This window comes from Ceratotherium simum, chromosome 17 (genome assembly GCF_057802395.1).
Source record: "Ceratotherium simum simum isolate JZ-2026a chromosome 17, ASM5780239v1, whole genome shotgun sequence".
Classification (NCBI taxonomy): domain Eukaryota; kingdom Metazoa; phylum Chordata; class Mammalia; order Perissodactyla; family Rhinocerotidae; genus Ceratotherium; species Ceratotherium simum.
In genome coordinates, this window is record NC_141916.1 from 15,585,162 (window position 1) to 15,612,376 (window position 27,215).

Sequence of the window (27,215 nt, forward strand, 5' to 3'; positions counted from 1 at the left end):
ACTGGCCACAAGCTTGGCTGGGAGCTCTGAGAGCAAAGCTGCTTGTGGGGACAGAGAAGGAGAGGGCAGCTGGCGGGTCCCTGGCTTCTGGCTGGGCTGATCCAGGATGTTTCCTCTTGGGAAACTACTTGCATCTTTGTTGGAGGGGACTGGAGCAGGCCCCTTACTTGTCCCCACATGCCCTAACCCCATAGAAAATGCCATCTTGGCCTGGAGGGGCCCCCTGGCTTCACCGCACCCCCCACTTTCCCAAGCAGGCTGCCCAGGCTAGGATGGGGATGCGAACTGTCAACAGATACTCTTTAAATATTTACTCACACTTTCTCTGGGGGGGTTCCCCCATCCCCAAGACTTCGTAAATTCAAGTTAATTCTAAGGGATAAAAGAACCTTAGTCCATCAGCACCCTTCTCTGGCCATAAGTGTGTACAGTTATGTGGGCTTAACACAGACAGAGAGAAAAAGGAGGAAGTGAGAGAGCTGTGGATATGTGTGCTGTGTGCATATGAATGAAGAAGAGGAACAGGAATGATTTTTCTGGTCCTCCCCCCCATAGCGTTTGAGGTTGTGACAGGGCAATATTGGGGCACACTCAGGATACATACATACTGTACGTGCTACCTTGCACCCTGAAAACATCCAATGCTGCTCACTGAACTATCATGCATGCCCAGAAGCACTCCTGTCACCCTACAGACCCTGCACACACGTGCACACAGGAAAATAATACCTGACAAACACACATGCATCTTTAGCTCTTTGCATGAGGAAAAGATTTGTTACCTATTTTCCTTCCACATCTTGGGGTTTCACAGTTGGATGAGGAAGGAGGCAGTTAGAAAACCAGATCTTTTTCTTCCCCATCTGGAGCCCAACTCTGGGGATGGAGGAAGGAATGACAGTGCAGGGGAGGATGGTGTAGAGAGAATGAGCACTCTCCTCCCAAGTCCCTCTATTATCTACATAATTGCTGGGGAAATGGAACTCTCAGCCCAGTTCCCCAAGGAGATTCATGGGTGCCCTAGCAAGAGAGCTTCCAGGATCCCCTGAATTTTGAGGAACCCACCCCCATCTGAGTTAGGGACTGCCCAAACTCTGCAACGCCCCAACTCTAGCCCTAGCATCGCAAGAGGTGGGGGTCAGAGGAGGGCTATGCCAGGGCTGCAGGCCTCCCTAGGGTCCAAAACAGTGGGGGGGCACCACAGGGGTCTCCTCCACTACCAGAGCATGCTGCAGCCTTGGTTGAACCCTGCCTTCTCTGAGCCTGCTCTGCGGGTACCAAGCTGAACCAACGAGATCGACTCTGGGCTCCCAGCATCTGGGTCACGGGGGACCATCATAAATACTTTCCTTTCCCTGCCTGGAAAGAGGAGGCTCCGCAGACCGGATCTTCTCTAGGGCCTGCGCCTTATCTTTTAGGGGGTGGGGGGGATATCTCCACATTTTATGGTCCAGCGGAAACCCTGTCACAGAGCTATTCTTCCCGGCCTTTGTGTCTTGGAATGCGAGTGTCCCGAGTGTGCCGCCATCACCGCCTGCTCGGAGAGCCCACCAGTCCCCAAATCCCTGGCTGGACTTGGTTTCCCCTTTTGGGGGGCTCCCTCGCCTCTTCTTTCTTTCTTTCATTTGATTTTTTTTTTTCTTTTACACGTATCTGGTTGATTTCGCTCCCGGAGCCTGGAAATAAAGGAACCGCAAGCAGCCATCCTCGCTGCGGTGTCTCTGTCCCTCGCCCTGAGGCCTGTACCGCCCTCCTAGGTACCACGGATTTATGTTCGTTTGTCCGGGTCATGCTGCCTTTTTGTGTTAATTACGCGCTGCCTGCTTCGTGCTTATCTCCTCTGCAAAGCGATTATTTTCGACGCCCGCCCTCCAAAGCCTCCCGAGCCTGCTGCCAGAGCGAGGGCCCATCTCCCGCCGCCATTCGCGATTTATTTACACCTCGCAGGTGAGAGGATTGATTTGCTCAGAGCCAGTGGGGCCGGGCTGGGCCGGGCGCGGGGCCTTCTGGCCGCTGCTCCTCGGGGCTGGGCCTCAAATGTCAGAGCGGCCAGGCCCGCCGGGGCACCGCCGCCGCCTCTAACATTGAGCAACAGCGCCACCTCGCGTCCACTTGCTCCAATGCATTCCGGCCGGGGAAAAAGCCAACAGAGACAGCAAGCAGGTCCCAGCTTGGCCCAAAGGTGGGAAGAGGGAGGAAGGAGTTTCCATATGGGTGCGGGAGAGAGAGGGGTCCCCGGAAGGGAGTTCCCCCGGGACCGCTGTCCTTTTGTTTTCTAAGTTCTCGATATAAACCTTGTCAAAGGTTTCACACTATTTTCTCTTTTTGTCACCCTCCCTTCCCGCATTGAGACCCTGTGCAAAGGAACTGCCGCGACCTCCCCCCATTCAGGCGCATTTCTGGGCTCGGAACACCTCCGCGCACGCAGATGCCAGCTCGGCAGCTCCCGCGACCGCCTGCCCGCGGCGCGCACGCTTAGCCCTTCGCTCCTCTTACCCTGTCGCCGGCTCCGCACCGCCTATGCCGCCGCCGCCTGCAGGATTTTGCGGTGGGACTCTGACTTCTCCCGGCTGTTTGCCCCCTGGTTTGTGGCCCATCCCTTTCACTCACGCGCGCGCTCTCTCCACCTCTCCCTCCCAGCCAGTGAGGTCCTGTTCTCCGTGGGACATAGACAAAACATTCCTATAATCCGATTTCAAAGGAAAGAGTGCCCACCTTATTTAAACCATAAAACAATTAAGCCCAGACGTCTAGCCAGCTCCGCGCTGCTGTTTTGTTCGGCCCCATTCAGAATCCAGCGCGGGGAGACAAACAGCGCCATAAAAGTGGCATTTCGGGGCTGCGGAAATGTACCTATCCGCTGCCTTCCCAAGTGGAACAACCTTTAGGGTTTTGTGATTCTGACAAAGGAGCAGAGGAGAGGTGGGAGGGGAAGATTAGGGCGGGAGGGCGGTTGCTAGCCCCTTTTTCCCCCCAGCTTTCGTTTCTTTCCCCAGATGTGTGTTGTGTTGTGGTTTTAATTTACAAATTGTAATAAATAAAAATCGAATCCGATCCTGACCTGCAGGCTGGAGGCTGAGCTGGTACTGCACAGTGGGCCGGGCCGGGTGGGCCTGCTCTGGATCCCACGCTCTCGCCAGGGCCCTCCGAGCCCTGCACTCTCCTTCCTGCCCAAGTAAGGCCGACTCGGGCAGGCTGCAGGAAGCAGGCCGCGCTGAGGACGAGGGGAGGCGACAGGGCCTTGGAGCAGGGGCGGGGTGGAAGCCCGGAAACTGCCGAGGCCGGGCTGGGAGAGAAGCCTGAGTCCCGCGGCGGTCAGGACCGAGGGAGACGGGTGCCTGGGCCTCTGCCGGGTGCAGAACTGAGGCCAGGGTCCCAGACGACAAAATGGCCAAGGGGAGGAGTGAGGACGCGAGAAGAGAGAGAAAACTACAGGCAAATCACCTTTTGAAACGACCAAGAAAACAATCGCTTCTGCAGTTGAGGAGGAGGTCTCTTACGCAGGAAAGAGAAAAGGGTGCTTCAGTGACTAGAAAAACCAAACCATTGTTGTGGCTTTTGATGGACCCCCTCAAAATATCATGGAAACAAAATGTTCGCGTCTTCCCACCTTCCTCCAGCCCCCGAAATTGGAGTCTTTAATGGGAGGAGAGGGTAGGTGATTTAAATGATGGGGAAGGGGCTGGTCCCAACAAGTGCCTCACCAGTCCTGTAAGGTGATGTGATGGGGGGAGCTGCACAAGGACTGGGGTCCCCAATTATTTTCTTTTACGGTGGTATTCCCCAAGTATTCAGAGCAACACTCTGCACCCTTACTAGAATGGGCAGCCTGAGATATTAAAGGACTATATTTCAAGCAGTCTGAGTTTAATAGTTTCCAGATTGGGGGATTTCCGAGAAAGGGGGCGCCGGGCCGAGGCAGACCCAGCAGCTTGCGTCTGCTTCTGATTAGCAGATGAAAACTGCCGGTTCTGGGGAGGTGCTCTGGGGTGCAGGGCAGCTGACCAGCCCCATCGGGCTGTTGCACACACATCCCCACACCCTTGCGCCTGGGGTCCCACAGCCACCAGGGCACACTCCCCTCCTGGCTAATCCCTGAGCAGCTTCCTTGGACCCTGGCCGTGCCATCCCCCAGAAATGCTGTAGCTGCACAGCATAACCAGGTCACCCCCAAACCAACATTCCAACTAAACACCAGAGACAGATTGAGAAGAAGAGAGAGGACTAGGAGATGGAGAGAGAGAGAGAGAAGCACTGAGAAGTATAAACTAAATCTAATTATTGTATTGGCTTTGCCATCTTTTCCTTCCCTCCCTCCCTCCCTCCCTCCCTCCCTCCCTCCCTTCCTTCCTTCCTTCTTCCTCCCTCCCTCCCTCTCCCTCTCTCCCTTCATTCTTTCTCTTTCTTTCTTCCCTCCCTACTTCCTCTCTCTCTCTCTGCATCTTCCTGCTTTTACTCTCAGTGCAAACCTCAAAGTCTGTTCTGCTCCCTGAGGCCTGCTCAGCCTTCCTCCTCAGCACTCACTGCACACCCTCCCTCCCCTCCAGCCATCCCTCGAAGCACGAAGCACCGAAGCAGGCAGGCAAGAATCCAGTCCGGGCCCTCACCCAGCACCCAACTTTCATCTTCACCTATCTCTTCCCTCCGATCTCATGTACTCATAAATTATTACAATTAATTACAGCCAGGGAAAATCATTCATGCCCTGCCCCCACCCACCCACCCATGACTCCATGGAGCTAGCAGGAAACTCACAGGCAGTCAGCCCGGGCAGACACAAGCTGAGCCCAGGCCTCAGGAGCCTCCACCCCGACCCTGGAGCCCTCACCCCCACCCCACCCTGCCAGGAGAGAAGCGGTGGGCACTTGCCATTCCGAGGTAGAGGGAGCCCCTTCCCTGGGTCCCGCCTCCCCCAAAGGATCTGTGCACTTGCCTCCTCCAGGACAGCAGCCTGGGAGCCACAGGGAGGAGAAATAACGAGAACTGGATGCGGTTGGGTTTCTGGGTTTTTAAGTGACTTCGATATATTAACACAGAGCTGTTCTACCATAACAAACAGAAGCACGTTACAGGACGGACGCTGGGGATGAGAGGAGACACTGCTATGTACAAGCCTGAGGCGCCGGCCTGCGCCGCTGCCGGACCCAGCCTGCGGCACGGTCCCGGCCCTCGCCCTCAGCTCCTGGGCTGGGAATACTTATTGTATATGTGTGTGTTTCTTTTTTGTACAAAATCTGCACGCAGAGCACCCCAGGCCTGGGGAGGGATGGCCCGGATCAAATACAATACAGGAAAAAAAATAGAAATATAGCGATTCAAGTACTGGCTTCTCTGAAGAAAGGAGAAAAAAAATCACATTTGTGTGTGTCATTTATTTCAGTTGCGCTGGGAGAAGAGAACGCGGTTTCTCTCCCCGCCTCCTCCTCCTCGCTGGGTAGAACTAACTCTAAAACACCAATTTCTCAACACTGAACCCCCCCAAATCGCAAGAGTTTTCCTTTTCCCTTTCCTTTTTTTTTCTTTTTAGGCTGACGGGCTTTTCTCTATCTTGCTCTTTCCTTTTCTTTCTCGTGCTCTCTCCCGCCTGGTTTGGGGTATTTTTGTGGGGTTTTTTGTTTTTCCCTTGGCTGTGCCGAGGCAGCAGGCAGGGGCAGGGTTTAGGATTGCTCCTTGTCGGTTTTCTCTTTATTCATCTTTTTCATCTTCATCCTCCGGTTCTGAAACCAGATTTTGACCTGCCGCTCGGTGAGGTTGAGGACCCGGGCCACCTCATACCGACGGTCCCTGGTTAAATACATATTGAAGAGAAACTCCTTCTCCAGTTCCAGCGTCTGGTACTTGGTATAGGGGCAGCGCTTCTTCCTTGTGGAGCGAGCGTGGATCCAGTTGGCCACGGGGTTGCCTGGAGGGCCAAACACAGGCAGGGGTCAGAGGATCCGCTTTCCAGCCCAGGACCCCTGCCACCCCACCCCCAGGCTTAGCCAGGCTCCCCAAACCCAATAATTGAACCTGAATTTGGACACATTTTGTTTTAGGAATTTCCCCCCTTACTCCTTTTGCCTTCTGCCCCCTCCCCATATCCCCCCTCTTCAGTCTCCAGCACCTAAAAACTATAGGAAATCGAAGCTATCAAAGCCCCTACATTCTGGTCCTCAGCTTCAAGAGTAGTAATTCGAGAATATCCTCATAAAAAGTCCAAATTCCCAACCGTTTCATAGGCCCATAAACGCTTCTCTCTCTTGTTTTTTATTTTTATAGCGAGGTCTCTCTCCTCCCCACTTCCCTCCTCCTCTACCCCCTCCCACCCTCCCAGCCCACGACCAAGTCCTGAAATTTCAGCAGTTCTGCTTTCTGACCCTGAGAGTCCCCAAGCCCCTCGTGACTCTCTTCAGCGCCCGTCTCCGCTCTGCTCTCCGAGTCCAACCCTGCTGAGGCGAATTCTCAGGGTGATGCTGGGATGGAAAAAGCCTTTCTCCTCTCCCCAGAGAGCTGCTGGCCTTGGGGGACAGGCTCCCCCACATCTCAGCTGCCTTGTTTGGCTTCCAGGGCCCCCCTCCTGCCAGCCTCAGGACAGGCTCTGCAGGAGCCAAGCCTCCAATTTCAGGTTTATGGGAGTAGCTGAGGGCAAGGAGGGAAGCCTTCAGAGGGGTATAATTAGGCCCTGGCCCCTTATGGGGCTGGAGGAAAGGATTTCCTGCAGCCCCCTCCTGGGACTCCTCAGACACTTCCTCACACCCAGGGGGCTGCACCCCCGCCCCTGCTGTTTCCCCGTCTTTCCCCTTTCTCTGGCCCTGCAGCTCCCACCTGCCCCCCCATCCCTACTCTTCTTTGCAATACGCAGAGGCTCCTGTCTCCCTGATTGGAGTGTGTGTGTGTGTGTGCTGGTGTGTGTATGTGTATAATTCTCTAACCTGGGGAGATGCCTCTCCCCACTCCTCATCCCTGACTCTCATTCTCAGCCCTCTCTCCTGCAGACCTTCAGAAGAGGGCTCTCAAGTTTAAGGAGACTGGGACCCCACTCCTCTCCCCCAACTCTGGAAGTCCTGATCTCTCTAAGTTCCCAGGCTGTGAAATCCCCTAGATCCTTCACCCAGCGCTCCTGGGGGAGAAGTCCATGGACCTTCTGTCTTATGCCTCTCTTGTGGGGTGAGCACTCCCATGCTGGCTGGGAGGAAGGGGTGATTTTTCTCCCTGGGGCACTTCCTCTCTGCCCCCAGTGTCCTGCTCATCTCTCCTCCATCCCACCTCCAACCATAAAATGAACCTCGCCCCCACCCTATGCCCTGGCCCTGTCTGCATTTCTTCGAAAGTAGCGACTGAGCCAAAAAGCCTGGGCTGGGGGTGTGGGGGCGGGGGTCTCTCATCAAAGCCAGCTCCTGGGAGAGGAGCCCCCTCAGCCCTCTCCCAACCTGGCTCCCTGGGCCCCCTTCTCAGACCTTCCTGCCCCTGAAAGCTCCCCAAGGTAATTCGCTTTTATTGAGTCCTCGCCCCCTCGCCCGCGCTCCCTGCGCCGCTCCGAGGGGCTGTAATCCGGCTCCCCCCGCCCGGCCTCCCCTCCCCTCCCGCGCTGGTTGTAAAGGAAAATTGCTCCCAACTTACTGGGGTCCAGGTCGGCCTTCTCCTCTTTGTGCTTGCTGCCGGCGAGGGCGTCCGCCTCGGGCGAGGGCAGTGTCTGCGGGGCGCGGTCGCGCAGCTCCCCGGGCGAGCCGTACATATAGTCCGGGTAGCTGCGGCCGTCGCCCGGGCCGCAGTCGGCGCGGCGCCCGGGGTAGGCGTCCGGCTTGAGGGCGTAGTGACGGCCCCCGGCCGGGAAGCTGGGGAAGGAGACGGCGCCGGACAGCGGCTCGAGCCAAGTCCGCATGTAGCGCGTGTCGGCGCCGAGGTGGGGCTGGGGGCCGTACGGGTGGTACACCACGGACGACTGCGAGGGCACGGGCGCCCACGACGTGCTGAACACGGCCGGCTTGGGCGCGAAGCTACAGGACGGAAAATCGCTACAGTCCGGCACCAGCCCGCTGGGTCTGGCGGCGGCGGGGTGAGCCCCCGTGGCCGGAAACCTGGACGCTAGGAGGTCTTCATTGTCGTGGGAGATGAGCGAGTCCACGTAATAGTTACTGATGGGCCCCGTCGCCGACATCGTAACGGGGTTTTACATACATAAGATTATTGTATGAACTGTATATGTACTTTTTATCTGCTCACAGAACAATCAAGGCAGGTAATTATTTTTCCAGCCTTTTCCCCGCAGCTCATTGGCTCCCCGGCCCCCACGTGATCGTATTTACCCAAAAATACGGCGCGGATCAATGCGCAGGGGCTTTTTTTTCCTTGCTTTTTTTTTTTTTTCTCTTCTCCCACCCCCTTCTCTCTGCTGATCCCCGCGACCTGCGTTTTACTGGGGGTCCGGGACTCTGGACCCGAGGCATCGGCCACCCCCTCAGCACAACTCGTATCTCATCAGAGAGCCCCCTGGCCCAAGTCCACCCATAAGCAGATGGCCTCCCGCCCCTCCCCCAGGAGGATTTCTTAATGGGGTGAAAATGCCAGTCCCCGAAGCCAGGGTACCCGGACCTCCGGCCCGAGCTGGGCGCGGGAGCCCCGCAGGGGCGGAGAGGCCGCCGAGGTAGGTGGAGGAACTATTTCTTGACGTAATCTGTCTCTGTCGGCCCCGACGCTCCCGCAGTCTCTGCGCGAGCCGAGATCAGCGATTGTCAGTTCGGAACGTGGCTTTTAAAAATGCGTTTTTAAATAGTGTGTATGTATGTATTTCTTTCAGGAGCAGCAGCAGCGAGGGAGGGAGGTGGGAGGGGACTGGGGAAGCTGGGGTGGAGGGAGGGAAGGAGGGAAAGGGGAGCGTCCTTCTGCCACTGGCCAACTCGGCCCCCCAAATCTGGGTTAGGGGAAGCTTGGGGAAGGTGGTCCGCGGGTGGGAGGGGTGGGACCTCGGGACCTCATGCATCTTTAGCATCAGAAGTCCTCTCTTTGCTTTGGCACAAATATGCAAGTGCCTTTATTTTAAATCTGTCTATGTCTATTTATCTTTCTTTGCCAGCTTGAAGAAGTGGAGAAGAGATCTACACAACTTAAGTGGGGCGTCCCCATCCCGTCTTCCTGCTCGCACTCCTTTGCCCCCAACTCCATCTCTGCGACACCCTGCCCCCCCTAAAAAAGAAGTCAGTCCCGGGCTCTGTCTGCAGAGAGCCAGGGTGAGAGCGGGCAAGGCAAGAGAGCGACCTCGGTCGTGGGCAAGTAGCTTGTTTTTACGTTCTTCAATAAAATTTTTATGAGGATCATTTGATTGTTCATAAATGTGTCTTTCATTAAATAAAATTGTAGGCTGTTTTGGAACGGGAAAAAAGCAACGGAGGGATGGGAGAAAGCAGTTTCTTTGGGCTCTGATGCAGGAATTCTGGAGGGGGCAGTGTGATTGTAGGGAAGATCAGACAACTTAGATTCCTCCCCCCAATAAGTTGGCTGCTACCCTCCTCCTTGAATTTGGGGTTCGTTGCCCAGCCCTCTGCTTTCCATCAGACTGTCCCATGATGGTTTAGTAAAGGTGGGCTTTAGGCAAGCAGGAAATTCTCAGAGTGGGTGCAAGAGAGGGGACAGGGAGGTTGGCTGGGGGCGGATAAGGGCAGGTGAGGTCCCCAGAGACAGATGCACCCTAGGCATGGCACAGTGAATTTGGAGGAGGAGTACAATTTCAGGGTCAGGAGGGAAGAGCCCCAGTTTGTGCTGGGGGAAACAGGCAGGAGCTGAGGCTGAGACGCAGGCTTTGAGGCAGCAGGGAAGGACGAGGATTCCCAGACCCAAGATGCCTGCCCTTCTTTCCCACTCCTGTCCCCAGGAGGGGACCAAATGCCAGGGGTGGGGGTGGAGGCTGGTTTTCTCCTGCATCTCTGTCGACCTGTCTCCTCTGGGGTGGAGAAGGGCCAGAAAGAGGTGTCCCAGACAGTATAGCGTGTTGCGGGGGGGAGGGAAGTTGAGGGGGGGAGGGTAGATCTGCAGCCTGCAGCACTGACCCCAGCTTGCTAGGCCCCCTCCCCAGTCCCTGCTCCTCCCCCTCTCCGGTTCTTTCCTTTTCGGTCAAGCGGGGCTGGGATTTCGACGCACGGGGGGGATGTGAGAAGTGCCTGGCTGGGGAGAGGCGACCGGGGCCTCAGCCTCCTCACCCTCGGCTCCGGTTGTCTTCCCCTCCCCCGGACTGGACTGGCCTGGGAAATCTAAATTACAGCAAGAAACACAATATCTCTTTGGCCTTGAAGGAGTCGGGTTAGCTGTCAATCAAAAATTCTCCCTCACTAGTTCAAGGAAAAGACAGGAGGTTCCCGTCCCCCTGCCGAGGCTTTCTCCAAATCCCCAGCGCCGGCAGCACCTCCTCCAGCCAGGGTGGCTGGGGGACCCTGCCGGGCTCTTGGGAGGCCACTGGCAGTGATGAGCAGAGACATGTAGCCTTCAGCGGGCCCGGGGCCAGACTGCGACCAAGAGGACGTCAGGGGACAGACCCTGAGAGAGATTGAGCCCGAGACAGCCTGAGACAGAACAACTGAAACAGGGCGCCAGGCCCATGGAGAGGAAGGAAGGAAGGAAGGAGGGAAGGAAATAAGAAAATGGAGAATTAGGATAAAAAGAAAGAGAGAGGGGAAAATTAAAGAAAAGAGGGGAGGCAAGATGAAAGGAGATAGGAGAGCAGGGAAAGGAAGGCGTGCAGAGAGTGAGCCGGAGGCAGGGCGGCGACAGGCAGGCAGGACGGGGCAGGGCGAGGGCTGGTGGAGCAGCCGTGGCATTGTGCAGTCCGCTGGCTCGCCGGGCCTTTGCCGAGGGACCGGCTCCGGGCGCGGCGGCCACTTCTGTCCGGACACAAAGGAAGAAGAGGCCTCCTCTCCTGCCCCTCCCGGGCGACCTGCTGGGGTGGGTACACTAGGCCTCTGGGATAGAGAACCCCATCTCGGCCCAGGCAGCAGCCCAGGAGCCAAGAAGACATGACGCCCCGCTCCTCCTTTGCATCTTCGCCAGGGGACAGGCCCATCTGCCCCAACCTCAGTTTTCCAAGAAGAAAGACGCCCCCAAAGATCCTCTCTTATGGGCTGCTACTATTTGGGAGAGCCCCTCAGACACAGTGGCTGTAAACAGATGCCCCTTTCTCTCCTACCCTTTTTGGCCACTGCCTTCTTTTCAACTCCGGAGCTGCTTGCCCACCCTGCCTGCCCACCCAGCAGAGGCAGCAGCAGGGCAGCCGGGATCACCCTGGATCACCACGGGTTCACCCGGCCCACGCTCCCTGCTGCCGTCAAACTCCCCGTGGAATTGAGGGGAGATTGTCACCTTCGTTTTAGAGCGTGAACTCAGACCTTCTCCACTCAGGCACAGACCCAGCTGTGGATCAGGATGCAGACCTGGCCCACAGCCCCCTCCCCACCAATACCCCATTCTGCCCAGGCCTTGCTGAGAGAGGCAACCTCGGGGAGGGGGGCTGGAGGAGATGGGAGTCCCTGAGGTCACCAGACTGAGGGCCCTCAGGTTCCACAACTGCACGTGGGTTGTACGCCCATCCTTTGCATTTGGAAGTGGGGTGGCAGATCAGGGCTCTGAAGCAGACCTTCAGGCTCCCCCCAAACCCAGGCCTGTAGGTGTGGGGCACAAAGGGTGTGGGGGCACCAAGCAGGAGGGGCTTGTCTTCCCAGGTTCAGTTACTCCAGCTGAATCTCCTGCCAGATTCCCAGACTCCCTCTCACCCCCACCACTCCCTTCAATTTTCCTCAGCACCGCTGGGGCAAACCTCAGCGCTGGAGCTGGAGGCCACTGGGACTCCCCGTTGGGGAGGGGGGAAAACCCCAGCTTGAGCTAACAGCTCTGCATCCACTCTGGTTCCTAAGAGCTCCTCTCTGACCCCAAAAGATTTCACTGGGCACAGGAGAGCCCCCTAAGGGGGAGGGGCACGCTCACTCCCTCACCTCAGACCTGGACAGCTGCCACCACAACAAGCTAGCACCATCGTGGGAAGGACAAACAGACAGAAAGACAGACAGGTTAGAGTCATCCCCTCCCCTTGCCCTGCGCCTCCCTTTTAGTGATTTAAATTCCCTCCGGTTCAATCCACACCGTCAAGTTCGGATTAAATTTAAAACAGGCTTTTCCCGGTCCCCCAGCGGGCCATCCCCGCCGCTGCAGGCAGGGAGCCGCTCCCCGGCTCGTCAGCACCCGCCCGCGCGGAGGAGGCCGTGCTCCATTTGCTTTCATTTTCCTTCTCCCCCTGAAATGGGCTCATTTCACCTCTGCGCTGCCCTCTCCCGCTCCCCGCCCCCTCCCCGGTTCCCCTCTACTTTCCCCCCTTCTCTCTCCTGATCCCTCTTTGTTGGGAAAAACACACCCACACACAACTCCTCCTAGCTAAGGCCTGCGCTGGAAGCAGAGACTGAATTCTCCTGGCCTGCCGCGAGGAGACCCGCGTCCTGCCCCCACCCAGGTGCGTATCCGGGATCCCTACACACCAGGAGTCAGGCCCCCAAGCCCAGCAGAAGTGAAACCCTTAGGGCCTGTGAACGTGGCCCTCTCAACGCCACGCCTGCCTTCCCGCCGGCCCCCTGCCCTGCCGCCCCGCAGCAAACGGGGCTATTTCCATTTCCGGCGCCCCCAACGCCGGGCTAGTTTCCCAGCCTGGGGAGTAGCTGGAGGGGGAGCGGCCTCAGAGCTAGGGGTGCTCTCTGCCTGGAGCCCCCACGGCCCTGGGCGCCTTGTTACCTGATCTTTGTGTGATGTGTGTGTGTCGCAAGGAAATTTGCAGTGACTTTGGAGCCCAGACTGAGGAAGCCGAGGTGGCGAAAGGAGAGACAATACGGGTCCGAAGTACAATTAAGGGGCCAGAGCCGCTAGTCTCTCCCCCGCCCTCTCTGCCAGACTAGGAGCTGTCTGGCCTCAAACCTCAGGACAACCCGCGAACCTGGAGCCAGAAACTCAGCCCGTGGCGGAGGGAACCAGAGGATCCGGCATCCAGAAAGCTGGAGGAAAGTCCCTTCCAACTTGGGGGCGCAGCAACCAGCCCCGCTGAGTTGCAGAGAAGCCAATGAATGAAAGTGCACACTCCGACGAATTTTCCCAATTTTTTCAGCCTTTGGAAGGAGAGCCTAGGTTTTGGGACCTCTCAGACAGACAGACAGACAGGCAAACCGCATCTCCGGAGGCAGACAGACTCACAACATGAGTGTGAAGCCTGAAATCAAACACAGGTTCAACATTGCCCAGGGCCTCTCTGCCAGGCCGGCAGGCGCCGATCTCCCTACCTTCTCTCCCCTCCAGGGCGTTGGGCAGAGACCCGGAAGACTCGGTCCCTTGGTCCCTCTGGCTTGGTCCAATCCCGCCTCGGGAAGCGCCTTCGTTACCTGCTCCTCCGCTCCCCACGGCCACAGATGCAGGGCAGCCGCCTCCCGCCGGGGGAGGGAAGCCCCGGCCACCGCAGCCGCCGCTGCCCGCCCTCCTTCCTCCCTCCCTCTGTCTCGCCCTCCCTCCCTTTCTCCCTCCCTTGCGCGCTGCCGCTTGCGGAGCCCTCCCGCGGGCAACCTGTTCTGGACCAAATCCAGGTATCTCCGAAAGAGACAACAGAAGGGACCTCTTATGTGGAAAAGAAAGAAAGAAAGACCCTTCACAGCATTTATTTGTCCTGCTCTGACCATTGGTCGGCCTGAGTTCAGCCGTCCTGGCCCCGGCCCTGTAGCTGCTGAGGTGTGCGGGGCCTGCCGCCTCGCCCACGCTGGCCGCCGCGCCCCGCGCGCTGCGCGCTCCGCACTCTGGGCCGCCGCCCCCCCCCCGGCAGCCCAAACACCAAACAGACCTCAAGGTCCTTCCTACAGACTCAACATCCGGTTGCCCGCCTTGCCGCTGGCCTCCGCCCCGGAGCCCGCTCCGCTCCGTCTGCGGCCAAAGTCCACACACAATCCACCTTGTCCATGCTCTCGCGCCCGGCCCGGACACCCCCTGCTAGCAAAGGCTCCCGCAGGACCACTCGGGCTGCGGCCCTGCCCCGGACTGCACGGGACCCACACAAAGCCCGTGCCCTGACGCTCCCACCCGCAGCCTCCAGTCCCCGGCCGCCGCTGCCCTTCACCTGTTCCCGAGAAGGGCTGCATCTCCGAGGCGAGGCGAGGAGAGGCCGTGGGCCCGAGCGGAGTGTGCTGGGGAGCCGAGGTCCCAGGGAGGCCACAGAGGATCGGCTGGGCTGAGCCGGAGCCCCGGCAGCCGGCGAGGTGTCTCAGAGACCAAGGCTCTCCTTGGCAAGCTCTTGCCTTTTCCTCCTTCTCCCGCAAGTCTTAAACACTCACACGCCGAGAGTTCAGCTCTATAAATCCTGTTCCTCTTTCCCATATCATAATTAAAAAAAACCAGTAGGGGAGGTTTTAACTTTTATTGCGATTTCTGGAGTTGGGCTGCGGAGCATATATTAAGTTTACGCTTATGCGCTCTCGGCGGGGAGGGTCCTTTAAGAAATAAAAATCCATCTTAATATCCGTAGACGAGAGATAATTTTTTTCCTCCTGTTCACGCTGTTTCTTCTGAAGACTCCCTTCCAGCGAAGCGAATAAATAATCACCACTGCCTTAGCCATGATCCACGGCCTCAGGGCCCTGAGGTCGACTCTAGCCACCAGACTGGCCCTCACCTTGGCCCTATGAGAACTCGCCCCATTCCCCAGGATTTTGGGGAGGGGACACACCCAGACCCATGGCTCTGTGGACACCCCCCGCATAAGCCCAGCGGCTCTGAAATGGAAATGGGGGTAGAGAGACCCAAAGCCCAGAAGTCGTTCATTGGTGAATTTCGGCCCATCAGGGACGCTGTCTCCAAGCCAGGCACTCTGCAGCACCCCGCTCCTGCCTGGGACTCCCCTCACTCCAACTGGCCTGTGCTTCTGACAGCCTGAAAACTCAGGGACTGCTAGGGGCTCCCAAACCAGGGGAGCCCCTGCCTGCCTTGAACCAGCTGGCCTTCCTCTCTGACAATCTCTCTATGTCCCTGGGAGCCATAGAGAGATTTGAGCACTTGCCTCCAAGGGAAGAGATTTTACCCCCCTACAAAGGACTGGGGGACAGACAGAAAGACAGACTGACAAATTCAACTGGGGAGAAGAAAGACTCTATTACCATTTTCTCCTCTAGCCTCCTTGGGGTCAAAAGAAATCTCTTTGTACAGAGAGGGAGAAAAATACATGGGTATGCACGTGAATACATACAGGGGATTTGAGAGAGCCTGGAGGAGACAGAGATACAGAAACAGAGCCCCACACTTATACAAGGTTACAAATATCCCCCCAGCAGATAGCTGCCAGAATACAGAACTCCATGTATATAGTTTGTTACAGGGACGTGATTTTGTTCCCCTGTCTGAAAGTTTATAATGTTTTAATAATTAAAATAATTCCAAAGTAAGAGAACCAAGAACTGTCCTCCTTTTGGCTTTCTCTTTCCCAGTCTCTCTGAGAACAGGGGTGAATCTCCCCATTCTGCATGAACTCCCCCCCATTTTTCTCCGCAGGCAGAGAAACCTCTTTTGAGAGCCTTTTCTCTAGCAATCAGGACCAGAATTGAGGCACCAGGAGGGAAAAGGAGGAGAAGGAGCTTCACAAAGTTTCACATTGCTCGGATTCCCCCTGACCCCATTATCCACCCCTCCTCCCCCTGGCATCAGCCAACAACCTTCCCAACAATATGGTAATGGTGGGCGCTGGCAGCCTCCGTTCATCCAGACATTTCCACACAGCGCAAGGACAAGCAGCTGCCTGACAGCCACAGACACAACAGACCAAGGCCTATGGGCCACAGACAACTAGACAGAGACCAGAGCCAGGTTCCTGCCCTGACATTCCCCAGTAGGGTGTGTGTGAGGGGTTTCTACTTGGACTTGATGGCTTTCCTCTCACCTACTAACACCCCAAATATGCCCCTCTCCTGGGGACAGAGCCGTAGAAGGGGAAGGGGAGGTGGCTGAGCTGGTGCTCAGAGTTCTCCAACTCTTGGGAGACCCGGGCACCCCACTTTTCTAAGGGGAATCTCCAGCTTCAGCTGACTGGAGGCATATTTTTTCCTTGGAGGTGGCAGGTGAGAGACGCTAATCCTTCCAGAGACTCCCTTTTCTTTCTGTGCTCTTCTGTCTCCTAGTGATCCTGCCCCACTCTGCTGCCCAACTGAGCTGGCCCACCAGGCCACCTCTTACTCAAATTCCTGAATTTCCTTGGAATTGGCTAGACCTTCTTTGTCTGTCTCCATCAGCTGGGCCCAGGAAACAATAGCTGCAGGAAAAACTCTTCTCCCTCAGTCACAGGGATTGGGACAGGCTGAGGGTGGACAGTACAAAGCAGGCTTCTCCAGACTTGTCCTGTGGCCCCAGTCACAGCCTGCCCTCCTTGGTCTGTACCCACTGTGTCCTATCTGGGAGGGGGCTGTGGGGCAGTTCCACTGGGGAGGGGAGGAGAGGGATAGGTGGGTTGGGGCCCTCGACGAAAACCGACTGATGTAACTCAGGCAGTTTCTTGTTGCCGAGTTCAAAACTCAATCCCAACAACATGAAACTACCTAAGCCACAGATCAGCTGAGCGAGCAGGGCGGGAGATTCAGCTTTGCATCTATCGGGAGGAGAAGGGAAGGGGGTTGGGGAAGGAAGAAATTCAGCCCCGTCCCCCTTTCCGCCCCCACAACCTCCCTAAGGACTAGAGACTAGACTTTGGGTGGCTGAGTGGGTAGGGGGTCTGACTGCCTCATCAGCTTCTGGGTCTAAGAAAATTGCTCAGGGAAACTCGGGTGAAACAGGACCTCCAGCCGCCAAACCCCTGCCCTGCCCCCAGCACCGCAGTGGAGCTATTCCCCTGCCTCTGGCCCTGGCCCTGGGGGAAGCTGGAGTGTCCTTCTACTCTTGAGCTGGTCCCCTGTCTTGTCCATCTGGCTCTCCTTCTAGATTCCCTCTAATCCTCTCCCTCTCTCTGCTCGACTCCAGCTTCCCTGCGTCTATGGGTGGCCGAACCCGGGCGCCTGTGCTCCAGAGCCTCTTCCAGTCAGGCCATTTGCCTGGCAAAGCCCCACGGCCGGGGAGCGTGGGGACCAAGAGCCTGGATAAGGCTCACATCCAAGCCAGCAGAAAGCAGGAAAAACTAAGCTTCAAGCTCCAACCCTCTCTAGCCCACCCTCTCTGCTCCCGCCAGCAGACATACCAGACTGAGCGACATCTAGACCCATGTGTCGACCTCGAGGCGACCCTAAGTGCCCGCATAGAGAAAGAAGCCAAAAACCACCAATTTACCCCTTTAACTGCCGAACCCCACGGCAATGGGCCAGGGAGGGGAGGAGAGGGAGCTCACGGCCACTGCCCTCCGCTGTGGGCAGCCACAAGGCAAGCCTGGGCTCTCAGCAAGCACGGATGCCCGAAACACCTTCCTCCCTGCTCTGCCCACTGTGCACCAGGCACCTGGGGACACCGCTAGTCCCCACTCCACCGCCAAGAGAAGAACAAGAAACCGCTTCTCTTACCTTGTCGCTGCCTCCTCCTCCTGCCGCTGCTCATGCTTCTGCTGCTGCTGTTGAGGGGGGGTGGCTGAGCTCCTCGTCCCCCTCCGGCGGTTAAGTTTATTCCTCTCCTTAGATAGGTGGGGGGCTCTTGGGGTTCCCCCCAGCAGCGGTGGGGTGCGCCTGGCCCAGCACCCCAGGCAATCAGATCCGTCTGCTCCTCAAGATTGCAGTTTGCTCTCTGCCTCTTTCCCTCCTCCAGTCACCTTTAAATGCATCTTTTACTGCAGCACCACATTATATTTGCAGATCATAAAATCCACCTCTCGCGCGCACCAAGACCGTCCTGACATTACTGTTTTATGACCTTGACTTATTGTGGTCACCTGGATAATATTTAAATCAACGTTATGGTCTCTCACTTACATTAAACCCGCCAAGAGACATTCTAGAAAGGCTCTAGGAGATGAGTCAAACAGAAAACACACACATCCACACACTCAGCCTCTTTTTGGGGGAGGGGGTGTCGCTAAAAAACACTAAAAACAAAAAACCACCCATTTGAGGATTATGATTCTGGAAATTTATTAGGATTTTTTTCTCCATTAAGGAAGCTACATGCAAAAGATACAACATACAGAATATCTTTAAATAACACAACTCCCAGACAGGGACAGGGGGATATGTGGGGGGGGGCATTCTGTCTTTGCTTCACTATGTTCTATTTTTAATTTTTAATTTTTTTTTTGTTCCTCTGGATGGAATTTCTGAGATATCAGTGGATGGGGAATGTGGGGGTGCTGGGAGGATGGGAGAAAAGCAGAAAGCAGTACAAATACGAGACTTCAAGCAGATTCTCAGAGCGACTGGGAGGTAAAGACACGGAGAGGGGTTTTGTGGAGGCGCTGGGCGCTACAACAAACACACAAACACTAGCCGAACTTTCCAAAACGTCTATTATTCTAAGAAGGAAATGCAGCAAGGAAGGAGCGATTCTGACTGTGCTCTGCGAGATTACAGACCTTCTCTGGTTGATTTTTGTCCTCTTTTTTCCCCTATAATCGGGTGGATTCGACCTTAACTTTCCAGGGAGAACAGGATGCTGTGTGTGAGTGCGTGGATGAGTGAGGGGTTGACACACACACCAGCCACACTCCCACCCTCGGCTATGCTGGCACACCACACCCCACAGCCGGCACCCCATTTCTCTTGCTTTAGGAGGATGCATCTTCGCAGCACGAACCATAGGTCCCTTGGAAGGAGAGTCTGAGGTCTTTGCCTTTTTTGCAGGCGCGTTGCATTTATACTCAGGGAGGAAAAAAAAATATACCACCAGGCACAAAGGGAGGAGGGCGGGGAAAGGAAGGAGGGGGGAGAGAGGGGAGGGGGAGGGGAGGCCGCGCGCTCAGGTGAAATTAAAATTGGAGGTCAGTTCCCGGATCCGATTCTCTCGGTTCATTTTCTTGAGTTTCATTCTGCGATTTTGAAACCAGATTTTGACTTGTCTGTCTGTAAGGTTAATGGTCTTGCTAATCTCCAGGCGGCGCTCTCGCGTCAAATACATATTGAACAGAAATTCTTTCTCCAATTCCAGCGTCTGGTGTTTAGTATAGGGGCACCTCTTCTTCCTTCCGCTCTTTGCTGTCAGCCAATTTCCTGTGGTGTTTTCTGCCTTTATCTCCTCTGTTAAAAATAACATTATTTACATAAGTATCCCTCGAAGAGGCAAACCCTCGCAGCACGACTCGGCCTCTGCCAGCCTGCTGTGGGGGCGGCTGAGGAAGCACAGGGGACTGCTCTCACCCCACGGGCCTAGCTGGTGGGGTCCTCTTGGGTTCAGGGCTCTCAGAATTTCTTTGGGGTCTAGACTTACAGGGATGAAAGACAGAGGGTTCATGCCTCCAAAGCGTTTATTAAATTTAAATTACCCAAATCCACCTTGACCTAGCAGATTCTGAGTACTCCCACTCTCCCTCAGCTTGCTGACCCTGCTGGGTGCTCTGAACCTCACCCGGCCTTCCCTCCTCTCTGTTCCCTTCCAGCTGTGGAGAGCTCCAGCCAGAAGGATCAGCATTTTCCAGGCCCCACACCGGGTTGCAGAGTCCACCCTGCTGTCTAGAGAAATTCCCAGAGAGCTTTGACCCCGTTCAACTCAGCGGAGGGACGTCGCCCCAGTCTCTGCTGCCAGAGGCCATTGCAGCTGTCCCTGCACCAAACCCCCAGCCCTTGCTCCCACCTGAAGTGCCACAGAGCAACTCTGCTCCATTCGATCTCCCATTGCCAGCTCTTCCTCTCCTGGCCATTTCCCCCAGGTGTGAGTAGCAGAGGCAGGGGGCTTGTGCAGGCAGCAGAGGTCAGGGGCAACAGCTCTGGGGCATGCTGAGGGGTCCTCAGACAACTGCCCTGGCCGTAGGACCTAAGGTCAAGGGAGAGAGATATCCTGAGGAAATGCAGCCTCCTGGAAATCTCCTGCCTAGTCTATGCAGACATGTATGCCTGTATGTCCATGTGTATTCCTGCACATATGTACACACACATAGGCATGTACACATGTGTCTATTTCTATAAGGAGATACTATAGAATAGTGTGTATTTCCCTTTATCCTATTGATAGCTTCTCTCCCTGGGACATATTCTTGCTGAAATGGACCAGCCTTCTTCCTCAAGCAGCAGAAGAGACCTTGGCCATATTTTCTAGGGAAAAACTCAGAGTCCAGAGACCTGAGAGGCGCACCCAGCAAAGGACTCTGCTGATGGCTCTGCGCTCTATCTCCCCTCTGTGCCAAGCGAAACTGCCAGGTTCCTGGGTCTTGTCTTGATGGGGAGTGGGGTGGGGGCCCTAGGACAACCAGGAGGCACCAGAAAAATGCAAACTTGAGACAGTGGTCTAAAACATCTGAACGTCCCTAATTCTGCTCCCACCTCTGCACCTGCAGCCTCCTGCCAAATTGTTTAAAGGCTCTCCACTTCTAACTTTGTCCTGTTTATTTTCGTAGTGGTGGTGTTGGGTTTGGGGGGGAGAGGGGAAATTACAAATGGGGAAGTCTGACCAAAAGCCTTCTTGCCTCTGGCCTGGTGGAGACACCAAAATGGGAGAGGAGGAGGCAAGAAGGGCACAGGCAAAGTGCAGACTAAGAGGGGTTAGTTGGGGTGGGAGGGCTTAGGTTGCTGTGTGGAGGGCAGGAGAGAAAGAGGAGCCTACTGGAACGCGGGCAGTTTGAGTTAGGAGGTGGACTTGTTAACCTTGACTTTGCTTTTGGTGGGGCTAGGATGCAGCTTTTCCTACCCAATATGTACACCCCAGCCAAGCTCAGGGTCTGGGGAGAGGGTATAAAATTAAACTTTCATGCTACACACGTGCCACAACGAAGCCTTCGTGGGTGTGTGCGCCTCACTCTCCTTTCACCCTCACGAACACAGCCGGGCTCATCTTCTGGCCAGGGTCTCCATGGCTGATCTGCGAAGGCCACCTTTTCAGAGGAGACCCAAGAAGGCGAGGCTCTGCCCTTGCCCGCCAAAAGAGTGCATGTGTGTGTGAGCGGGCATGCGTGAGTGTGCGCGGAGCATGAGAGAGGGTGTATGTGAGTGTGACACAGGGTGCCGCCAGGCATGCGTGTGCGCCGCATCCATATACAAAGCGCCACAAGATGCAGGCCGCCCCCAGTCTGCTCAGCTCTCACTCGCTCATCTGCCTCTGCGCCCAGCAAGCGAGCCGCCTGTCTCACATCCAGCTTCCAGCAGCCAGTGCCGTGGGGAGCAGGTTTATCTCTCCCCTCCCAGTTGGGCCTTTTCTGATGCTTTTTGCTCCAACTTTTCAGGGAAAGCCGGTCCCCTCAGCCTCCCTCCACTGCTCCCTTTCCTCCACATTTTTCCTCCAGGTGTCAGAGGAAGGTCCTGGAGGCTCCCAGTTCCTGCAGCAGAAATGAGTCTTGAACCCTGAGCTTGAACTCTGGCTAGGCTTTCTCTCTCCAACCAAAACCACAATGAAATCCAACCAAAGCCACACTCCCTTCCTGGAGAAAACCGCCTGCCACGCACACAGATTGCCCAACCACTCATTTGTAAGCTGCTTTTGGAAACCAACGGAAATTTTTTTTTAATTCAACTAGAAAAAAAGGAAAAGAAAAAAATTTAGAACGGGAGACAAAAAAACTTACAAGATTCCAGATGCCCTATTCCAACGCCATACCCAAGCCAGGCGTCTGGGGGAGGGAGGAACGTGGCGGGCAGCCCTTCACCTCCACCTCTTCCGGCCCCTGCCCCGCTGCCCGAGGCCCCCGGCCGAGCCAAAAACCGCAGGAGCGCAAACCACACGCACAAATCAGACCCACAAACAACAAATCGCGCTTCGCAGGAAACAATTTTCAAGTGGGAAAACGCAGTAAAGCGAAATCCCCTTTCTCCCAAGCCTTCCCTAGTCCCTGGCCCAAGATCGCCATTTTAAGCTTTTTGCAAGCCTCTTACCTTACCGAGGGGACATCAGCCCCCCTGGACACCAGCGTAGAACAAACAAACCAAAGCCAGCAAGCGCCCGGGAGCAGTCACTCGCCCTTGGCAGCACCAGGCGCCTGCAGGCTGCCCCCGGTGCGCACCATCCCCGGTCTCGGCGCCCACGGACGCTGCCTGCCCGGCACCTCCACTTCGCCGCTTACCTTCCCTAGCCAAATGACGCGCTACCAGCCTGACACTCAGGAGACACGAGTCGCCAGCCGGGGCCGCGTTCCGGGACCTTGCAAGGCCTCCTCGGCCCAACCCTCCCCCAACCCCCGCCCCGGCCCCGGCCATGAAGACCAAGCTCCCCGGCCGGGCCGCGGCCCGGGCGGCCTTACCTTTCGCTTCGTTATCCGAGGTGTCTGGGCTGGAGTCGGCGTTTTTGGCCCGCTCCTTTTCGCTCTCCAAGGGGCTGCCTTTTGGGCCCGCCAGGCTCTGCTCGGTCTTGATCTCATTGGGGCTGGGGGTCTGGCTGTCGGACTTGGGGGTCTCAGGGAAACTCACTTTGCCCCCGAGCTGGGGCGACTCCAGACGTTCGGCGCGCGGGTTGAGACTGGCCCGCTGCTCGAAAGGGGCTTCGAAGTCGTTGGCCCCGGCACAGTGGGGCGGCTTGTCCAGCGCGGAGTAGCTCGGGCTGGCGCGGTAGTAGCTGGGCACGGGCACCTCGTGCTCCCCGAGGCAGGACTCCTGCAGGGGGTGGGAGTAGAGAGCTGCCTCGGGGCCACTTTTCGCCCGCTTCTCTGCGCTGTACATGCAGCAGACATTCTCCTCCTTGACACTAGGTGGGTAGGAGCAGGAGGACAGCGGCCTGCCAACAGGTTGTTCCAGGCGGTAGGAGGCTTTGGGGTCGCCCCAGGAGTCCAGCTGCGAGAGGTAGGACGGGTAGGTGTTGAGGGCGAGGTTGGGGCTGCTGCCCTCGTCCCTCTTGGAGAGCGAGGGCGCGAGCCCGCAGCCCCTCATCACCCCGCAGTTGAAGTCACTCCCAGCTTGCATATACATGCCTGCGCTCCGGCTATAGCGCTCTCCTCCGCCCGGCGCAGCCAAGGGCTCCGCGTACGAGTTCGGAGTTACATTGCGAGGGCATGTCATTTTCAGAGAGAGGGGTTTTTAAGGAGCAATACTACAGCGGAGGAGCTGACATCTTTTTTTTTCCCCATCCGGGAGGGGGGGCAGTTGGAGGGGCGGGAGGGAAAAGAAGGGGAGGGGGGGAAATATCAGCTCCATAATTATCCGCGTATTCGGTCCTCACCATGTGACGGCTAGACCAATGGGATTTGAAAATGGCCTTGATGATTCAGACGGCCGTGACGTCAGCGGGGTCAAGTTGTCGGCAGGCGGAGCGCCCAGCGTGGAGTAACAGCGCCACCTAGCAGCCGCCTCGGGGTAGGGGCGCCGGAGCCCTTCCCCGCGAACAAAGGAAGCGCCCCCGGGGCGGCAGGGGCAGGAGCGGGGTGGAGGGAGATGGGGGGTTCCAGGGAAAATGGGGTTTGTTTATCCGGGAACCAGCCTGTACCTCCTGGGGAGAGGGGGGCGGAGAGGGGCGAAATGCGGGAGAGTGGGAGAGAGCGAGGCAACTCGGGGCTCAAAACAGTCAAATTCAGATTAAAAGGTCAAGACACGATTCAGGTACTTCTTCCCCTCACCCCGCCTCCCCTTTTCCTCTCCTCGGCTCCCGCCCCCGCTTCTTCCCTTGGGACAGGAGTGGGGTGAGGTTTGGGGGGAAGGCTCCAGTGGGCAGAGTAAGGGAGAAAAAGTTAAGGAATCCCAAACAGGACTAAAGTTTTTGCTCTCCTGTGTCCTCGTTCGTCGTTGGTCGGGCTTGGCCCTTGGAGCTGGGGGCTCAGTTCGGGGACCGCCCCGTCACGGAAGGTGGTTGAGTTGCAAGTTCCCTGTGGGGGTTGACGGGGAATCTCAGTGTCCGAGGGGGGCCAAAGAGGGGCTCGCGATCACTTCAGGGCTGCTCTGGGAAAGAAGGTTCCAAGGGGACCTAGGGGTCGGGGGAGAAGGAAGCCAGCGACCAGAGGCGCCGGGGAGCGCGGCCTGGGCCTGGCTGGGTGGGCGGCTCCTGGTGGATCAGCCCAGGGGCAGGAAGGCTTTGGCCTTGGAGTCGGTTCGGCCGCTGTGCTCCAGGCCCTGGCGGCCCTCGCTTTCCAGTTGACCTTGCCCCCACTAAACCAGGAAATATTCAAGAGAGAAAGAGGGAACCCGCGGGGCCTCGGCTGGTTTGGGGGAGTCGCGTATCACGCGGGAAACCAGGACGCCAGGAGCGACAAATCCGACCCAGAGAAGTGTCCTTTTCAGAGCGAATGAGCTGGGGGCATTTTTGAGAGAAGAGGGACCGGTCTGTTTTTTTTGTTGTTATTTTTTAATCAAGTGAAGCAAGAAATAAAGGACCAGGTATGTTTCAAATAATTCCTTCCGTTTCTCCATCCCCTTTCTCCCAAAGCGAACTAAACTCTCCACCCCTTCCTCAGGAAACGGAATCTGGAGAATAACTTGTCTTTCCGGTCGCCCCGCATTTTCCCCTGGAGGAAGCCTCGGGTTTCGACTTTCGGAAGGGCTGGAGCCTGGCCGGGAAAGGACCGGAGCTCCGGGCGCCCTGGCTGGAGGGGTGAGGAGGCTGGATCGCTCCTAGGGAGGCCCAAGCCCGCGGCTGCCAGAAGGGAACTTCGGAAAGAAATCCGCCGAATTCTCTCATCCAGGGGGCGAGAGAGAAGGCGCAGGGGTCCCTGAACCCCGGGAAAACCGGAAGAAAATGTGTAATGTGTGGCTTGCTTGCAGGGCCAGCCAGGGGAGATTTGAAATGGTTTTGTCTTTTCCTTTGCAGGGGTGGCCGTGGGCTCAGCACAGGGGTTGGCCCGGGCAAGGTTAGGCTGTTTAGGCCCGAGACGAGACTTGGGATAGCCCGGGCAGCAGTCAATCCAGGGAGCCATTTGTCCCACTGCCCACCCCGCGGGAAACGGCGAGACTTTATGGCCACTCTGTTTGTATTATCTGCATAAGTCTTTCCCCACCAGTTTGATCGAAACTGTTCGCTTTTACGAGGACCCAACGAAAATTCCCCGTCATATTTATCAGCCGGGGATAAAAATTTAGTATGGGAACTGATATTTCCTCATTTATGGGGCGATGAAATTAAAGACCAAAGCAATTGAGAATTATATGGCTTTGGGGGGTTCCCTCCCCCCTCTTTCACATCTCCTTTATTTTCCTGCCTGGTGTGCCTGTCTCTGGAGTTTGGCATCCCAGTCCCCTGCCCTTGCCCCCACCCCCGTTTGGGGGTCTACTGGGCCCTCTCCCCTAGGCCCAGGTGTCGCCTGGACACCTCAGCCTTTCCTAGTTTTTCTCTTGGTGTTAGTAGCTGGGGATCGGGACTGCGCCACCGGAGCCTCTGCCCAGGCCAGGCTGGGATCTGGCTGGAGGAGCGGGAGGTTTCGAGGAGCGCGGCAGAGGAAGGGTTTGAGCCCAGCTGGGGAGAGGGTGAGGGAGGCGGCGGAGGATGGTGAAGGAGACAAACTCCAGATTACCTCTCAAAACCAGCAAGCCCCAAAGCTTAAGGTGGGGAGCCAGCGGGAGAGGAGCAGAGTCCCTCGGCCTCAAGACCCGTCTTCCCCTACCAGCCCGACCCCCATCCCAAACTCACTCCTTACCTCGGCCATGGGAGGGGATGGAATCGATTCAGAATCTTTGCCATTATTAATGAAAGTAATCCCCCCCCTAGAAGGAGCCTCCCGCCTCGACTCACACCTCCTCACAAGAACGAATAGTGTTTAAAGTTGAAATAATTAGAAGTATGATAAACACGGCCCATTAATGAAAAAAGAAATCAAATTCATCAGCTTAAGTGGGACCCCCGGTGGGAAAAATGTTTGCCTCTAATTACACAGGATAAACGCAAACCCGCAAACCCGGAGCTGTTAAACAAGAGCCTAAGCGGACGAAGACTTGAATAACTAGTTGGGTTTTTGCAGACTTGGGGATTCTGCCCCAGTGGAGGTGAAAGGAAGGGAGACGTGAGGGTGAGGACCTGGCGAGGGGAGCGTTTGTGCCGGTCCCGGAAAGTTCAGTCGGATGTGGGTCCCAGCCCTGCCCCCTCGGGCTCGGTCTTTCCCGAGGCCACGAGCAAAGGCCGTTTCTGTCCTATTGTCCGGGCCTGGCGTTCAAAGGCACTCGGGCTGCCACGGCCATCCCGCCTGCGCTGCTGCCAGGCGCCTACCGGTCCTGACGCACAGGGCCAAAACCCTCAGGCCTGCGCCCCTGGGGAACCGCATTGGGGTCCAGGAGAAGTCTGCGTTGCTCGAGTCACCCTGTTCAGCCATTTCCCCAACTTTCTGGGGGTGCCGAGAGACCTGCGCCTCTGCCTGACTCTGGGGCTCCCTCTTCTTGCCTCAACTTGGGGATGTGGAAATCCAGGGGCTGCAGGCCAGAGCGGGGCTCAGGCTGCGCCTGCATCTTGACAAATTCCACCCACCCCAAAAGCCCTGGCGCCTTGTGCCCTTTCTCCTCGGCCCAGACCCCGGAACGGCCGCAGGGATGGGGAGCTGGTCCTCCTGCTGCCAGTGGGACTGTGAGTGAAGAAGAGGAGGAGGGTGCTCTGTGCTACTCTAGGACCATCGAAGGGTTCCACAGGGAAGGCGAGGGCTGGCGCACTAGGAGTCCCCGTGTGAAAACAGAAGAAGGAAGGTGCCGTGCTCAATGAGGAGGAAGGACTCTGGGCAGTTTTCTGGGCTCTAGCCCTCAAAGCGCCCCAGAAGCACCCTGATTTCTTCAAAGAAAATTAGCAGACTTTCCCCAAGAGGTTAAGGAAGTCATCTGAGAAATTCCAAAGGTGAAGAGAAAAAGGAAGTGTGTCTTTCTCTTTGGGGTAAAATAATAAAATAAAATAATAATAAAGTGTGTGTCTTGGAATCTCGTCAAGGGAAACGGAAAACAAAATCACACCAGTAGTGAAAATTGCAGAGGTTTTTCCTCTTGTTGTGGAGGCCCAGATAAATTACCCTCTTCCCAAAACTTGGAAAGATTTGCTTTACTTCCTCGCCAACACTTGCTGAATTGGGAGCAAGGAAACCCCAGGCAAAATGCAGAATGCCCAGAAGGCCAGAAAAGAGATTTTCAGACAGGTACGAGAGGGAGGTGGGAGGCCGAGGCCGCCAGGAGAGGCCTCTGGTCTGCTCCGGGTCTCACAGCCACCCCGGCAGCCCAGCCACCAGAGTCGCTCTCACATCGGGACATTGTACA

The 27,215-nt window shown here is 56.6% G+C and overlaps 2 protein-coding genes and 1 long non-coding RNA gene across 4 annotated transcripts; 1 reads left to right on the forward strand and 2 right to left on the reverse strand.

The window, feature by feature from the left end:
• Positions 1-5,352: 5,352 nt before the first annotated feature.
• On the reverse strand, positions 5,353-8,262 carry HOXC9 (homeobox C9). Its single transcript, XM_014786557.2, has 2 exons — positions 7,600-8,262; positions 5,353-5,902 (listed from the first exon to the last, which is right to left on the reverse strand). Exons 1-2 carry the CDS (start codon positions 8,135-8,137, stop codon positions 5,658-5,660), a joined length of 783 nt encoding a protein of 260 aa, XP_014642043.1. The 5' UTR covers positions 8,138-8,262; the 3' UTR covers positions 5,353-5,657.
• A 216-nt stretch (positions 8,263-8,478) lies between these two features.
• LOC106801633 (uncharacterized) lies at positions 8,479-9,296 on the forward strand. The gene is made up of 2 exons (XR_001390963.2): positions 8,479-8,623; positions 9,053-9,296. It is a non-coding gene; the product is annotated as an uncharacterized LOC106801633 (long non-coding RNA).
• An 8,767-nt stretch (positions 9,297-18,063) lies between these two features.
• On the reverse strand, positions 18,064-23,143 carry HOXC10 (homeobox C10). 2 transcript variants are annotated; one of them, XM_087442289.1, is made up of 3 exons: positions 22,311-23,143; positions 19,812-19,902; positions 18,064-19,172 (listed from the first exon to the last, which is right to left on the reverse strand). In XM_087442289.1, exons 1-3 carry the CDS (start codon positions 23,064-23,066, stop codon positions 18,892-18,894), a joined length of 1,128 nt encoding a protein of 375 aa, XP_087298415.1. In that variant the 5' UTR covers positions 23,067-23,143; the 3' UTR covers positions 18,064-18,891. The 2 variants fall into 2 exon arrangements, with proteins under 2 accessions (XP_087298415.1, XP_004429192.1); XM_004429135.2 differs by lacking the exon at positions 19,812-19,902 and having other exon boundaries at positions 18,064-19,169; positions 22,316-23,143.
• Between the last annotated feature and the right edge of the window lie 4,072 nt (positions 23,144-27,215).